At 41.3% G+C, this 15,140-nt stretch overlaps 1 protein-coding gene across 5 annotated transcripts in view; it reads right to left on the reverse strand.

Annotated features, from left to right (window-relative positions):
- The window catches only part of TTC13 (tetratricopeptide repeat domain 13), a 290,777-nt gene that overhangs the window by 34,597 nt on the left and 241,040 nt on the right, over positions 1 to 15,140 (reverse strand). For all 5 annotated transcript variants that reach the window (XR_004538644.1, XM_033935670.1, XM_033935673.1 and 2 more), the window contains one exon: positions 7,492 to 7,571. Coding sequence is in view for 4 of the 5 variants with exons in the window: in XM_033935670.1 (XP_033791561.1) it covers positions 7,492 to 7,571 (80 nt within the window). In the remaining variant the exon portion in view is untranslated. The remainder of the gene's footprint in view (positions 1 to 7,491; positions 7,572 to 15,140) is intronic.

Raw genomic sequence — 15,140 nt, forward strand, 5'->3', positions numbered from 1 at the left:
GTCAATGAAAGCACTGGCAGGCAGTGCAGTTTAAATATATCACCGAGCTCCCTCTGGAAGAACTGATCAAGTCTCTCCCTAAACGAAGGCACCGGTACTGATGGCTCAACAGCCGATACCATTGGTGCAGCAAATTGTCTTGGAGTGGGTGACCTTGATGAGGATGCACACCATGGAGGAGAGACAACCTGTGAAGCTGGGGATCGGTGGTGTCGTTTGGTCTGCATCAAGAGGCTCGATGCTGTAGAAACCTGTGACACTGGTTTGGAAGCAGATGGCTTCTTAGCTGGCTTCTCTGATGTCGGCTATGTCATGTGATATAGCTAGTTAGCAGCCAACTGTGAATATTCAGTGGCAGATAGCTGGTTATCTTCCACTAAGTATCTGCAGTTAGGCACTAAAATGCTATTTAACCAGCCTGGAGCAAATCCTGGCCAATTAAATAGTTTTAAGCAGTGGCCAGTTTATTTCTAACTATTTACAACTTATATGAAAACAAGCAAGACCTTTACTTTATGAAAATTATGTTGGTAAGCATCTTATTAGGCATTTTTGATGCAAGCTATTCAATAAGCAACAAATTATGAAAATTTTAAACAGTACTTTTAAATATAGTCAGTCTCTTTACCAATGGGGCATCTTCAAGCATATCTCCTTGGCCTTCATTAAGTCTTTTTTTTATCAACATGGCAGTATTAAATATGTCTCCCCTACTCCTTTCACTGCTGCCAGCTGAATATCAGGCCCACTGTTTCAGTTCAGCCAGCCTTGTTTACGCTGGTCTTTTTGAGTTTTTCCACTCTCTAACACCTTTCTTCCCTAAGTGGAGGCAAGAGATGCCAATCAATCGAGGGACTGATGGAGCCTACCAGAAAGAGACTCCTGCAAAGAGGGATGTTACAAAGGAAACAAAATTATAACAGCATTATCAAGAAATTGAAACTATCTTAGCTGTAGCTGTTCCGTGGCAGTATCTTAGACCAGGGGTGTCCAACCTTTTGGCTTCCCTGGGCCGCATTGGCCGAAAAAAATGTTTCTTGGGCACAAATGCTGCAGCAAGACAGAGGAGGAAGCCGTCAAGATGGTAAACACCCGGGTGCAGCAGAGGAACACACTGCATTGCCCTCGACCGGGGCCGCACAAAATACTTCACGGGGCCACAGGTTGGACACCCCTGTCTTAGACTGTATCCACTGAATAATTTTGAGCACAATTGTTCATCCCAGATATGCATTTTGAAGCATCATGCATCTCCAGCAAAAGGGATGGAGACATTGGGCTGAGGATGGCTAGACACAGATCATCAGCCCCTGCAAAGTGAAATTTACTACTTCATCTTCTGTTGAACTGAAGAACCAATTTACAGCCCTAAAGATAGAAAATATAAAAATATCTCAAGAACAGGAAAAAACAGAGCTCAAATTAATTAATAACTCTCAGGAATACAAGACACCAAATACCATTATTGAAATGAGACAAAAGAGCAATAGCTGGAAAGCTTTGCATACGGCTGCCCGTAGTATGGGAAACAAAATTCCAGATCTAGAGGCTGTAATAGTAGCTCAACTGAATTTAGTGGCGCTCACAGAGATGTGATTCATGGAGAACCACGATTGGGATGTAGTTATACCTGGCTATAATCTATTCAGGAGGGATAGAGTGGGTACAAAAAGGGTGGAAGAGTGGCGTTATATGTTAAAAATAACATTAAAGTGACAGAATTGCGAGATGTAGGGGATAAAGAAGAAGCACTGTGGGTTAATCTGGAAAGAAGGAATGATATCCTAATCTTCCAACTCTCTGAAATAGGCATAAGTTCCACAGTCCTAGACTGGTTCTCGAAATTCCTACGCTTACGCTCCTACACCGTTAACATAAACGGTACCTCATCCCCTCCCTGGAAGCCGATATGTGAAGTCCTACAAGGCTCACCCCTCTCTCCTATCCTTTTCAATATTTACATGTCCTCTTTGAAACTCCTTCATCTATCCCCCCTGGAAACTCTCTACACCTATGCTGACGATATCCTCATCCTCCTTGAGACCGACTCGAACCTCACTAACCTCGCTGAGAACATATCCGCATGTATAATGAACCTTCAATCCTGGGCACATTCTGTACAAATGAAATTAAACGAGTCCAAATCAAAACTACTTTGGCTCGGCCCAATATTAGGTCATTTACCCACCTCCATCCCATTATCTTCCGGCTCCACTCTTCAGCTTGAATTTTCAAGCAAAGTCCTTGGCATCATCATAGACTCCTCTCTCTCCTTCAATGACCACCTCAACTTCTTGGTAAAAAAATGCTTCTTTAGTCTTCATATGCTGAGGAACGTGAGATCGTACTTTCATCATTCTCACTTCGTCGTCCTTGTTCAATCCACCATCCTCTCTAGACTGGATTATTGCAACTCCATCTATTTAAGCATAACTAAAAAAAAACTCCATAGACTTCAGCTAATCCAGAACGCCGCGGCCAAGCTTATTTTCGCTAAAGGCAAGTTCGACCACATCTCCCCACTCCTGTCCAAACCTCACTGGCTCCCAGTTCACTCCAGAGTCCTCTTTAAATGTGCCTGTTTAGCTTTCAAGATCCTACATGGCATCCTCCCTCCCGTTATCCCACTCTTCTGGAACTCCTCTAACCCTAATTCCACTAGATCCTCCCAAAAACTGAAACTATCATTCCCCTCTGCAAAAGGTATATCCCGCTATGGAAAACTAGGAACATCCCTCCCCTTTAGAATCACAGAACTCTGGAACAACCTCACATCCCCGCTCAGAATTTCAAGCTCCCTCCAATCCTTCCGCAAACACCTGAAAACTTGGCTCTATTCAAAAATCTAACACCTCCCGCTCTAGTACCCTGACCTTCTTTATCTTCCTAGCTCTTTTCCTATAACCCTTCATTGTAGCTCCTTTTCAACCTAACCCTGTAAACCGTGCCGAGCTCCACGCTTGTGGAGATGGTGCGGTATACAAACCTAAGGTTTAGTTTAGTTTAGTTTAGAAATGTATTTACGCTGGTGTGATATACAGGCCTCCTTCACAGTCAAAAGAAATGAACAAAGATTTAATTGAAGATATTCACAAGATAGCTAGGAAAGGGGAAGTGCTACTGGTAGGTGATTTTAATATGCCGGACGCTGATTGGACTGTCCCAGCTGCGGGATAATCTAGAACAGTGGTTCCCAACCCTGTTTTGGAGGTCAACCAAGCCAATTGGGTTTTCAGGCTAGCCCTAATTAATATGCATGGAGCAGATTTGCATGTCTGTCATTTCCATTATATGCAAATCTCTCTCATGCGATTCATTAGGGCTAGCCTGAAAACCCGAATGGTCTGGTGGTCCTCCAGGACAGGGTTGGGAACCACTGATCTAGAAGCAAGATCTTAGATTCACTACAGGAAGAATTGTTCTGCAATTAGTAACGGAACCCATGCGGGATAGAACTATTTTGGACTTGGTGCTTAGAACAGGGGGAAGTGTTCCTGAGGCTACGGTGGCTGATCATTTAGCATCTAGTGATCGCAGAATGGTGAGGTTCAATATCAAAATGCAGGATGAGAGGACTTACTCATGATTGAAGGTTCTAGACTTCAAAAGAACTAACTTTGTCAAGAAGAGGGAATACCTCAAGGAAGAGTTAGTTATGATGGGAATAGTTGAATGAAGTAGAAAAGTAGTGGGTGAAACTGAAAGACACTATCCTGAAGGCAATAAATCTTTAGATTAGGAAAGTACCTAAAGGGAAAAGGAAAAGAAGGCTGCTTTGTTCTCAAATGCAGTAGCTGAAAAGGTGAGAGAAAAAAGGTTAGCCTTCATAAATTACAAGACGTCGCAGAGAGAGGAATACAGACAAAAATATGTGGAAAAACTACAAGAAGTGGGAAAAGATGCAAGTGGAAGAAAAGATAGCCAATAAGGTAAAACTGGGGGACAAAACTTTTTCAGATATGTGATAGGAAGAAGTGTCAAAATGGCATAGTGAGGCTTAAGGGTAAGGGGGACAAATATGCAATAAATTGATAAGGATAAGGCTGAATTGCTTAACAATTATTTCTGTTCTGTGTTCATGGATGAAAGACAAGGGATGGGAATGGATGTGTAGTAGACCTGGAAAGATTCTCAGAAGACTGTGTTTGTGAGGAACTAGCTAAATTAAAAGTAGACAAAGCAATGGGGCCTGACAGGATACATCCAAGTGTACTTAAGGAACTCAGAGAGGTTCTGGCTGCTCCGTTGTCTCATCTTTTCAATGCTTCCTTAGAGTTTGGAGTAGTTCCAGAGGACTGGAGAAGACAGATGTGGTCCCTCTGCACAAGAGCAGAATTAAAGAGAAGGTTGGGAATCACAGGCCGGTTAGTCTGACCTCAGTAGTGAGTAAACTAATGGAAACTTCTTAAGTTTCAAGTTTCAAGTTTAATAAAATTTGATGGTTCGCCTATTAAATCTAAGCGAATTACATAATAAAAAGAATAATAGTATAAAACAGTAAAACAAGTTATTTTACATTAACAATTTTCAAAGGGCTATGACAGATTGACAATACAGACGAACTAAGAAACATTAGGAAAGGACATTAGGGAATAAAAGTTACAAATTGTTGTTTCCTCAAGGGAAGAAAGGGGTATGATATGGGTAGGACCAAACGATTAGGTTGGGGAAAATGTGTGAGGAAGTATTAATTGTTTAGCTGTACGCGGAAAAGTTGTTCTAAAGGTTAAATGAAGATTTGAAGAGATATGTTTTTAGATTAGTTTTAAATAAGTTAAGATCTTTGATGTTTCTGATATATAGGGGGAGGGTATTCCAGATAAGAGGAGCCATAACTGAGAAGATGTCATGGCGTCTAGTTCCTATTATTTTCAATGAGGGGACCATTAATAGACCTTGAGTATTGGACCGAAGTGAACGTTTTGAAGTATGAGGAATTAGGAGCCGATCTATAAACTGTGGCTCATTAGTATCTAGTATTTTAAATACCAGTAATGCTATTTTATATGTTGTACGTTGGTTGATGGGCAACCAATGAGATTCTATGAGATAGGGAGTTACGTGATCGTATTTTTTCCCATGGTGGATTATTTTGATGGCGATATTTTGTATTATTTGTAATCGTCTTTGATCCTTCTGGGTGATGTTCATAAAAAGTGAATTACAATAATCGAGTCTGGATATTATAAGGGAGTGTATTAAGATATTTAGGGATTTTGGGATTTAGGGATTTAAGCAGAGGATAGTAAGATTTCTAGAATCAAATGGATTGCAGGACCTGAGGCATCATGGCTATACGAGAGGCAGGTCTTGTCAGATAAATCCGATTGATTTCTTTGACTGGGTGACCAAACAGTTGGATATGGGAGGGGCGCTAGATGTAGTATATTTGGACTTTAGCAAAGCTTTTGACACGGTGCCACAAAGGTGACTGATAAATAAACTGAATGCATGCAGTATGGGCCCAAAAGTGACAAACTGGATTAAAAGCTGATTAAATGGAAGGAGACAAAAGGAAATTGTAAATGGAGTTTGCTCGGAGGATAAGGATGTTGTTAGTGAAGTGCCAGGGATCTGTCCGTTGGCCGGCTCTATTTAACATCTTTGTGCGTGATATTGTAGAAGGACTGGCAAAGTTTGTCTTTCTGTGGATGATAAAAAGCTCTGTAATAGGGTGGATATATGAGGTGGGATCTGACAAAGCTTGAAGAATGGTCTGATAATTGACAACTAAGATTTAATGCTAAAAAATGCAGCGTCATGCTGCAAAAATCCAGGAGAACAGTATAGCATAGGAAGCAAAGTACTTGGGTGCAGGATTTGGAAGCGACTGTGTCCGATGATCTTAGGGTGGCAAAACAGGTAGAAAAGGTGAATGTCAAAGCCAGGAGGTTGCTTGGGTGCATAAGGAGAGGAATGGCCAGTAGGAAAAGGGAGGTGATAACGCTGTTGTATAATTCTCTGGTAAGGCCCCATTTGGAATATTGTGTGCAATTCTGGAGACCCCATCTTCAAAAAGATATAAATAAGATTGAGTCGGTTCAGAAAACTGCTACAATATTGGTTAGTGGTCTTTGTCATAAATCCTATGGGGACAGACTTGAGACTTTTAACATGTATACTCTGGAGGAAAGACGGGAGAGAGGGTATATGATAGAGACATTTAAATATCTCTGTGGCGTTAATGTTCAGGAAGTGAGTCTTTTTCAAATGAAAGAAAACTCCAAAAGGAGAGGACATATTTATTTATTTATTGACAACATTTATAGTCCGCTTTAATATCTAAGCGGTTTCTAGCAGCAAACATTCATAAAATTAACCATAAAACATATTAGCATAAAGACAACAATCTCTATAATCCCATTTTATACAGTAGGTATCAGCAAACAGTTGTGTCTTTAGTAACTTCTTAAAGTTAGCACAATTTGTGCAGAATCTTAGATGTCCAGGTAAGTGATTCCACAAATGTAGCCCAGCAATACAAAACATTCTTCTTTTTGAAAGTACATATCATACACCTCTTTCCTTAATCGCTATTAATCTCATGGCTCTCTCAGATCTCAACGTATTTTCATTAAGTTAAGGATGAAGTTAAGAGACTCAGGAGTAATGTAAGAAAATACTTCTTTACAGAAAGGGTGGTAGATGTGTTGAATAGTCTCCTGATGGAGTTGGTGGAAAAGAAGACTGTATCTGAATTCAAGATAGCATGGGATAGGCATGTGAGATCTCTTAGAAAATGTTGTGGATGGGCAGGCTGGATGGGTAATTCAGCCATTATCTGTTGTCATGTTTCTATCAAAATGAGTGTGCATGAAATAAAGTGTTCATGGTCAAAGGGGCAGCTGCTGTGACTATCAGTTTCTGCAAAGGATGAATTTCAGATCTTCCAAATTTTCATATACTCTTATTACTGAAAGCAGCGTTCCTGGGAATCTCAGGATGACTGTCAATCAACCAGCTTTTATGGGGTCATTTTAAAAGTTCCACATTCAAACAAGACTAGATGTACTTTTATATGATTTCTTGGTGTACATTCCTGGGCAGCGTTGCATATAGTTTATAAAAACACAGAGGAAGCGACACTCTCAGGAGCTGCTAAAAGCAGGGGGACTCACTAGTGATGGGGAAAGCTACAGACAACGTGGAAAGAACACTGGAGCCTCTCTGTGCAGTCTTTATGGGACTAAAACCTTTCCAACTTATTAAGATTTACTTTACTGTTTACTATAGGCTCATATCAGAACTGCTCATGCTTTTTGTCTCTTTCCCTCTTTAAACTTTCTCTTCAAACATCCCATTCAGCAGCATGCTTGAGCTGCTCTATAGGAAATCTCATACATTTGAGAGCTAGAGAATGATTTTATCATTTTAAAATGTTTAAGATGCTGTTGATTTACCAAGAAAATAAAGAGAGAATCATGTCCAAATACAGATGCATTTTTTCACCTAGCCTTCATACAATTCTTTGTAATGGAGGCTGCAACTGACCTGGATCCACGTGATAATGGCATTAAATTATAAAAATAATAAACTAAAGACAGGATCAGATCGCACACAGCTTCTGCCTCCTAGAAAAGAGAGAGAAAGCATCAGTATTCCTCAGAGAAATATATTTCATGCAATAAAATTTATGAGGTACGAGACCATGGTGAGGCAGATAAATTAACAGGATAAATTCCATACGAAATCTGATCAATGCACTTTAATTATAGATATTGAGCTACAGGATGATGACCCCACTGAATGAGCACTTTTCATATGAATCAAAAAGCATAAAATATCACTGTGAATCTCATTCAAATTTGTTTTGCTCAATTGTTTCTGCATGCTCCTTAAAGCCTCCAGCCCGGAAGGACGCAGCCTCTATTGAGGCAATAGCATTACAAGCTACATAGGGTTACTCCCATTTTTAATCCCCTCCTAACTAGCCAACCAGTGCAACAAGTTTCCTGGTTAAAGGCACAAAGTCTCCAATCAGTTTCAAATTATATTAAAAGTGATCTGTTCTGATTTATTACTTGCCAAACAAATGGCTATTTTTCTGTTAATCAAGCCCATATGAAGTAGAAATTAGGTTCTTACCTGCTAATTTTCTTTCTTTTAGTCCCTCCAGACCAGCACAGAAACGGATGGGTTTACACTCCTTTGCCAGCAGGTGGAGACTGATACACTAACTTTTGACATCAGTACAAGTGGGCTATGCAGTCCTTCTTACAATCAGTCTTTACGAATAGCCAAGCAGAAATAAACAAGGCTTATTCCAGAACATACAACTCCACATTTACACGGAGAAAAACCTGTTGTCCAGATAGAGGTGAACCAGAATGCCCTCCTTACGCAAGGCTGCTGCCACCACCACCATAATTTTGATGAAGGTCCGCGGCACTGTGGCCAGACCAAAGGGAAGCTCACAAAACTCATAATGCTCTTCCCAAATCACAAAACGAAGGTATCGCTGATGCAAGGCCCGAATCCAGTGTTCCCTCTAAGGTGAGCGCATGAGCGATTGCTCACTATTTTCAGTGGCGTCGCTCATACGCTTTCCCCTGTCGCTCACTCGAGGGGAGAGGAAGCGGCGGTGGCGGCCTGTATTTAAAAAAATTAAAAGATGCAGCGGCGGTTCCTCTCAAGATCCCCGACTGCATCGGACTTCCGACGTAGGTGGGGATTCATGAGACGAGCCGCTGCCACGTCTTCAATGTCCTACCAAGGGGGGGGGGGCGGTCCGCCCTGGCTGTGCACCTGCCCTGGCTGGCTGGGACTTCCTGTCCGACGGCAGAATTGACGGTGGGAAGCAGAGAGAGCTTGGGGCAGCCGCGGTGGTGGCTTTGGAGCCTGTTTCCCCCGATGGTTGCGGCGGTGGCTTTGGGGCCTGTTTCTCCTCCATGGTGGCAGCTGTGGCTTTGTAGATGGTAGGGAGAAAGAAAGGAGGCAGGCAGGGAGACAGAAGGGAAACAGAAAAAAAAGAAAGGGGGCATCAAGAGGAAAAAAAAGAAAGAAAGGGCAAGGAGAGAGGAAGAAAAAGTTAGGGTCTGGAGGAGAGGTCTGGAGGAGAGGAAGCATACAGGCTGAAAGAAGGGAAGAAAGATTGGATGCACAGTCAGAAGATGAAAGTGCAACCAGAGACTCATGAAATCACCAGACAAGGTAAGAAAAATGATTTTATTTTAAATTTAGTGATCAAAATGTGTCTGAATTTATATATGCTGTCTATATTTTGCACTATGGCCCCCTTTTACTAAATCGCAATAGTGTTTTTTAGCGCAGGGATCCTATGAGCGTCGAGAGCAGCGCTGGGCATTTAGCGCAGTTCCCTGCGCTAAAAACTGCTATTGTGGTTTAATAAAAAGGATGGGGGGTATATTTGTCTATTTTTGTATGGTTGTTACTGAGGTGACAATGCATAGAGTCATCTGCCTTGACCTCTTTGAAAAAACCCCAGAATAGGAATGATAATTAACATTTTCTCAGCGTATAGTGTGCTTTGTGTTTTTTAATTTTATTGTTGGTAGGTCATTTTGACTTGGTCATTTTAAAGTAGCTCGCAAGCCCAAAAAGTTTGGGCACCTCTGAGCTAGAGCGTTGAAACTGTATTTCTATTTTATCCCCCCTTTTACAAAACTGTGGAGCGTTTTTTAGCGCCAGCCATGGTAGTAGCAGCTCTGATGCTCAGAATTCTATGAGCGTCAGGGCTGTTACCACTGTGGCTAAAATTCACACTACAGTTTTGTAAAAGAGGGAGGGGTTAGTTTGTGATTACATATTCCATACTAGGCGAAGGTGTTTTCTGTGTTCTGTGTGTTCGAAAAACATGGTTTTCTGTTAGGATTGACGGTGTAGGATTGATCTGTGCTGGTCTGGCTTGTTTAGTTTTACAATGGGTGTATTGATGTACTGCTCACTGCAATATGTAAGATGCTGCCTTTTCCTAGGTACTCATGTGTGACGTGTGGTTTGTTACTAAAAATCATGTTTTTCTTACAGATGAGGGGGGTGCCAAAAAATGATGGGCCCCGGGTGTTACATATGCTAGGTACGCCACTGTATGTAAAGATACCAGAAAGCTGGTGTAGCAAAAACTTTAAGTAAATTGTTATTCTTCTAAGCTTTGAGTATTTAACCCTCCCACAATCTCATGGGCACTCGTTTCAAGTTTCAAGTTTATTGAGATTTTGATTTAAACGCAATATCAAATATTTTCAATGCATATAACAAAAATAAATTTGGGGAAATAAATAAAACCATTTGAACAATAAACATACAAACATATCCATAGATCAGGGGTGTCAAAGTCCCTCCTCGAGGGCCGCAATCCGGTCGGGTTTTCAGGATTTCCCCAATGACTCTGCAGGAGCTCTATTAGCATACAACAAAATCAGTGCATGCAAATAGATCTCATGCATATTCATGAGGAAATCCTGAAAACCCGACCGGATTGCGGCCCTCGAGGAGGGACTTTGACACCCCTGCCATAGATGATTAAAATTACATAAGGAGTACAAGGATAAACTACATTTGTTTAAAAATGCGTCCTCTGCGCCTGCTCATAAATTTGTGGAGTATGTAACTTGTCGCTCATGCATATTTTTTTTGCACACACGTCATCAATCCTTAGAGGGAACATTGATCAGGACATGCAGGTAGGCCTCCGTCAGGTTGAGAGAAGAAAGAAATTATCCAGGCTGGACTGCCAAAAGTACATTTTTTTTTTTTTAGAGTTTCCATATGAAAAAAGGGAACCCAGAGCGCCCTGTTGATAAATGGGCCATAAAGATCATCTTTCTTGAGCACCATGAAGTAAATGGAGGACCTGCTGGTGCGAATCTCCTGAGGCGGCACTAGGACTACAGCTCTGAGGTCCAGCAACCTGAGCAGTGTCTGGTAAAAGTTCTCTGCTTCCAAGTTGCCTGACAAGGAGAGGAAACGATCTTATAAAGATTGGCAAACTCCAGAGCATAACCGTCCCGGAATCACTTCCAAGACCCACTGATCTGTGGTGATCTCAGCCCAATCCCAATAAAACTCCCGTAACCAGGCTCCAGGGGAAGGACCCATAACGAGTCATTGGGGCGGTGGAGGAACCCCCCAGAGGAGTCGTGACCCCCTGGCAGGCCCCCGAAAGGACTGCATGCATTGAAAGAAAATGGCCACTGGAAGAAAAAAGGACACACCCCAGCCAGGGCAGTACCTCTGAAATTCATGCAAGTGTCCCTGGGAAGAACCACCATGGGAAGCCTGACAAGGTCAGTTCTCCCGTAACCTAGGCACTTTTAGAGTCAATCAAGGCCTGAACCAGCTTATCCAACTCCTCTCCAAACATAAATGAGCCCCGAAAGAGAAACTTACTGAGCTTAGCTTTAGATGCCGCATTCGTCGACCACAGGGTTTAACGGGTAGCTACTCCAAGAGCCATGGACTGGGTCAAGGCACACAAAAGATCATACAAGGCATCAAAGAGATAAGAAGCACCCAGCTCAATCTTAGCCATTTCATGATCCATTAAGGACCAGCTAGCTGACTTGCAGTCAAGAACTCTCTCAGACCACTGGAAACAAGCTTGGGCCACTAGACCACCACAAAGCACCGCCTGGACAGCTAGGGTAACCACATCAAAACTTTGAGCAGAGCCTCCATTTTATGGTCCTGTATGGTCCGGCATGGTATGTCTGTACATAGAAACATGATGGCAGATAAAGGCCAAATGGCCCAACTAGTCTGCCCATCCGCAGTAACCATTATCTCTTTCTCTCTCCGAGAGATCCCACATGCCAATCCCAGGTCCCTTTGAATTCAGACACAGTCTCTGTCTCCACTGCCTCTTCTGGGAGACTCTTCCATGCATTTACCACCCTTTCTGTAAAAAAGTATTTCCTTAGATTACTCCAGAGTCTATCACTTCTTAACTTCATCCTATGCCCTCATTGCAGAGTTTCCTTTCAAATTAAAGAGACTCGACTCATGTGCATTTACATTACGTAGGTATTTAAATGTCTCTCCAGAATACTAATAATAATAACAAAATTCAAAACTCAAAAAACAAATGCTATTAGCCAAGTGGTGGGGGTATCCTCTGAAAAATAATTTAAATAAAGTGGAGAAAAAACCTCAACTAATAGTGATATGTAGACAGCAACCCAATGAGTTTTTTAGCCGTTCTAATTCTGTATCACAGGCAAAAAACACCAAGTTTCAAAATGCAATTTTTCAAGCTGGGAAAAATCCCACCACTGTGCACAGGGAACAAAGGAAAAAGAACAAGAGACACGATTCACTTAACTTCATTGATGTTAACCATTCATCAAAACATACTTCATCTAGCACAATGATCTTCCTGCTATAGCTAACTCCACACTGGAATGAAGATAAGGGACTAGCTGTTCAAATCCAACAAGGCTCTTGCTTCGCCAACCCATGGCTGTGTCAAGGAAGTTTCTGTTCTCTCCTGAGCTCAGAATGGCGCTTGGTTTTAAACTGGTCACATGATGTCATTTCTGTTGAGAATCCAAATAGTATTACAATCAAATCAAAAATATCAGTCAAGAAAAAACTAATAAAATGCACCCCATTCTATTTTTTGATTAAGTCCGTTGGGCCAGATGGTATTTAGATCTCTGTTCACTTTGATGGAGCATCGTTTTCACATCACCACGGCGTGCTGTTAACAGGTATATGATCCATCACGAAACACCGGAAGCCTTCAAACGAGTGATTTTTCTCAGCACAATGTCATGTAAGTATATCTACCTGCCTTTTATGGGTGATATTAGAACGATGTTCAAATAATCTTGTTTTTAAACATTGCGCAGTGTGACCTATGTAGCACAAACCACATGGGCAAAGTATCGCATATACCACACCTATAGTTTCACATGTGGCAGCAAATGTCATAGTCATTGGAGCAGGAGAGGAGAGAACGGGAGCAGGAGTCACTGGAGCAGGAGAGAACGGGAACTTCCCTGACGCAGCCATGGGTTGGCAAAACAAGAGCCTTGTTGGATTTGAACAGCTAGTCCCTTATCTTCATTCCAGTGTGGAGTTTGTTATAGCAGGAAGATCGTTGTGCTGGATGAAGCATGTTTTGCTGAATGGTTAATATCAATGAAGATAAGTGAATCGTGTCTCTTGTTCTTTTTCCTTTGTTCCCTGTGCACAGGGTCTATTATTTCTCCATCCCTATTCACGTTTGTCTTCTGTGGTCCCGCTCCAGGTGCTTCAGCCATGAACACAGAACATAAATATCTTTTAAGCAATTCGGCCTTTTCTTTATCAGCTTCTACATATTCCTCCCCTTTACCTTTGAGTCTCACAATGCCACTATTGCACTTCTTCCTATCAATATATATAAAAAATGACTTGTCTCCCTGTTTACTGTGTCAGTTATTTTTTCTTCCATTTGCATCTTTGCTTTCCCGACTACACAACCAGCCTCTTAACATTTCCAGATATTTTTGCCTATCTTCCTCTTTCTACAATCTTTTGTAGTTTATGAAAGCTAACCTCTTATTCCTTACCTTCTCAGCTGCTACTTTTGAGAACCAAAGTGGCCTTCTTTTCTCTTATTTACCTCACAAAAAGGTTTGTTGCCCTTACAATCGCTCCTTTCAGTTTTGCCACTGCATTTCCATTCCTTTCAGACGTTCCCATCCAGACAATAATTCCTTGATGTAAACCCCCATCTGAACAAAGTTAGTTTTTTCAAAGTCTAGAACCTTTGCTTTTGAATGAGCCCTCTCTATACCCATTTTAATATTAAACCATACCATGCAGTGATCACTAGATGCCAGATGATCACCACTGTAACATCAGAAACACTTTCCCTGTTTATAAGCACGAAGTCCAGTATGACCCATCCCGTGTGGGTTCCATTACCAACTGCTGGAACAGTTCTCCTTGTAGAGATCCAGATTCTCCCTACTTCTAGAAGACCCTACAATAGGGATACCCCAATCAACATCCGGCATGTTAAAATCACCTATTAGCAAGACGTCCCCTTTTTTAGATATATTCTGAATGAATTTGGGGTGTGTGGCTTGGTCGCGCATGAAAACGGTCGGGTAGTGGGTGAGCTCCATGCTTACAGATTACTAAAAGATCAATAAGTCGCTTGAAAGTTGTTTATTTTGCCTGGAAAAGAGATAAGCACAAGAATGTCTTCGGGGAAACAAACAAAAAATGACTCAACGCTTGGCAACACCGGTAGTGCAAAGAGATAGAAGCCAGAGCCGGAAACTCCTCTGAAGACGCCAGTATCAAAAGGAGCAGACAGTGAAGTTATGAGAGAATTGAAGGAAATAAAATAAATTGTGTTGGCAACTGCTAAAAAGGTAAACGACCTGACAGATGAAGTGGCAACTCTAAATAAAAGAATGGAACTGTTGGAAATAAAAACAAGTCAGTTGGAGAAAAAAAATGGAAGTAACGGAAATAGAATTATCACAAACTAAACAAGATCGGATAAAAATTTGAGGCGCTTACCCATGAGAGGAGGAGTAATTTGAGATTACTAGGTCTACTGGAAGGGGTGGAGAAAGGTAATCCAATTTCCTTCCTGGAGAATTTTATACCTAAAGTGTTGCCTATTAAAACAAAGTTCCCTTTTGAGATCGAGAGGGCACACAGAATACTGGCAAGAAGGTCAGATAGGCAAATGGGTCCACGGCCATTAATATTTAAATTATTAAGGCATCAGCGGGTGATTGAAATTTTTCAATTGGCAAAGCAAAACAAGAATTTAAAATGCCAAGATGCCCATTCATATAGTGCCCGATTTTGCTAAAAACACGGCAAATAGGAGGAAAAGATTTTTAGATCTCAGGCCACAATTACGAGCCATGGGGGCCAAATACGGGCTTCTATACCCTGCAATTATGAAGATCACGATTGAAAATAAAACTTTTACTTTTGACGATCCAGGAAAATTGCAAGATTTTTTACAACATAGAGAGCAACCAATGTCTCCTTAATTTCTTCAAAGGAGGTCTGAATTGAAATTTAATATGTTAAAGTTTTATTTTAAGATAATTTTAAAGCATGTTTCATGGTATTTAAACATATATTCAATTATATAAAAGCCCAAGGTAAATTGGAAGAGAATGCTATGGTTTAAATTTATTTTAAACTGTTTTATTCAACGGATG

The sequence above is a fragment of the Geotrypetes seraphini genome, chromosome 3 (genome assembly GCF_902459505.1).
Source record: "Geotrypetes seraphini chromosome 3, aGeoSer1.1, whole genome shotgun sequence".
In the NCBI taxonomy this organism is placed as follows: Eukaryota; Metazoa; Chordata; class Amphibia; order Gymnophiona; family Dermophiidae; genus Geotrypetes; species Geotrypetes seraphini.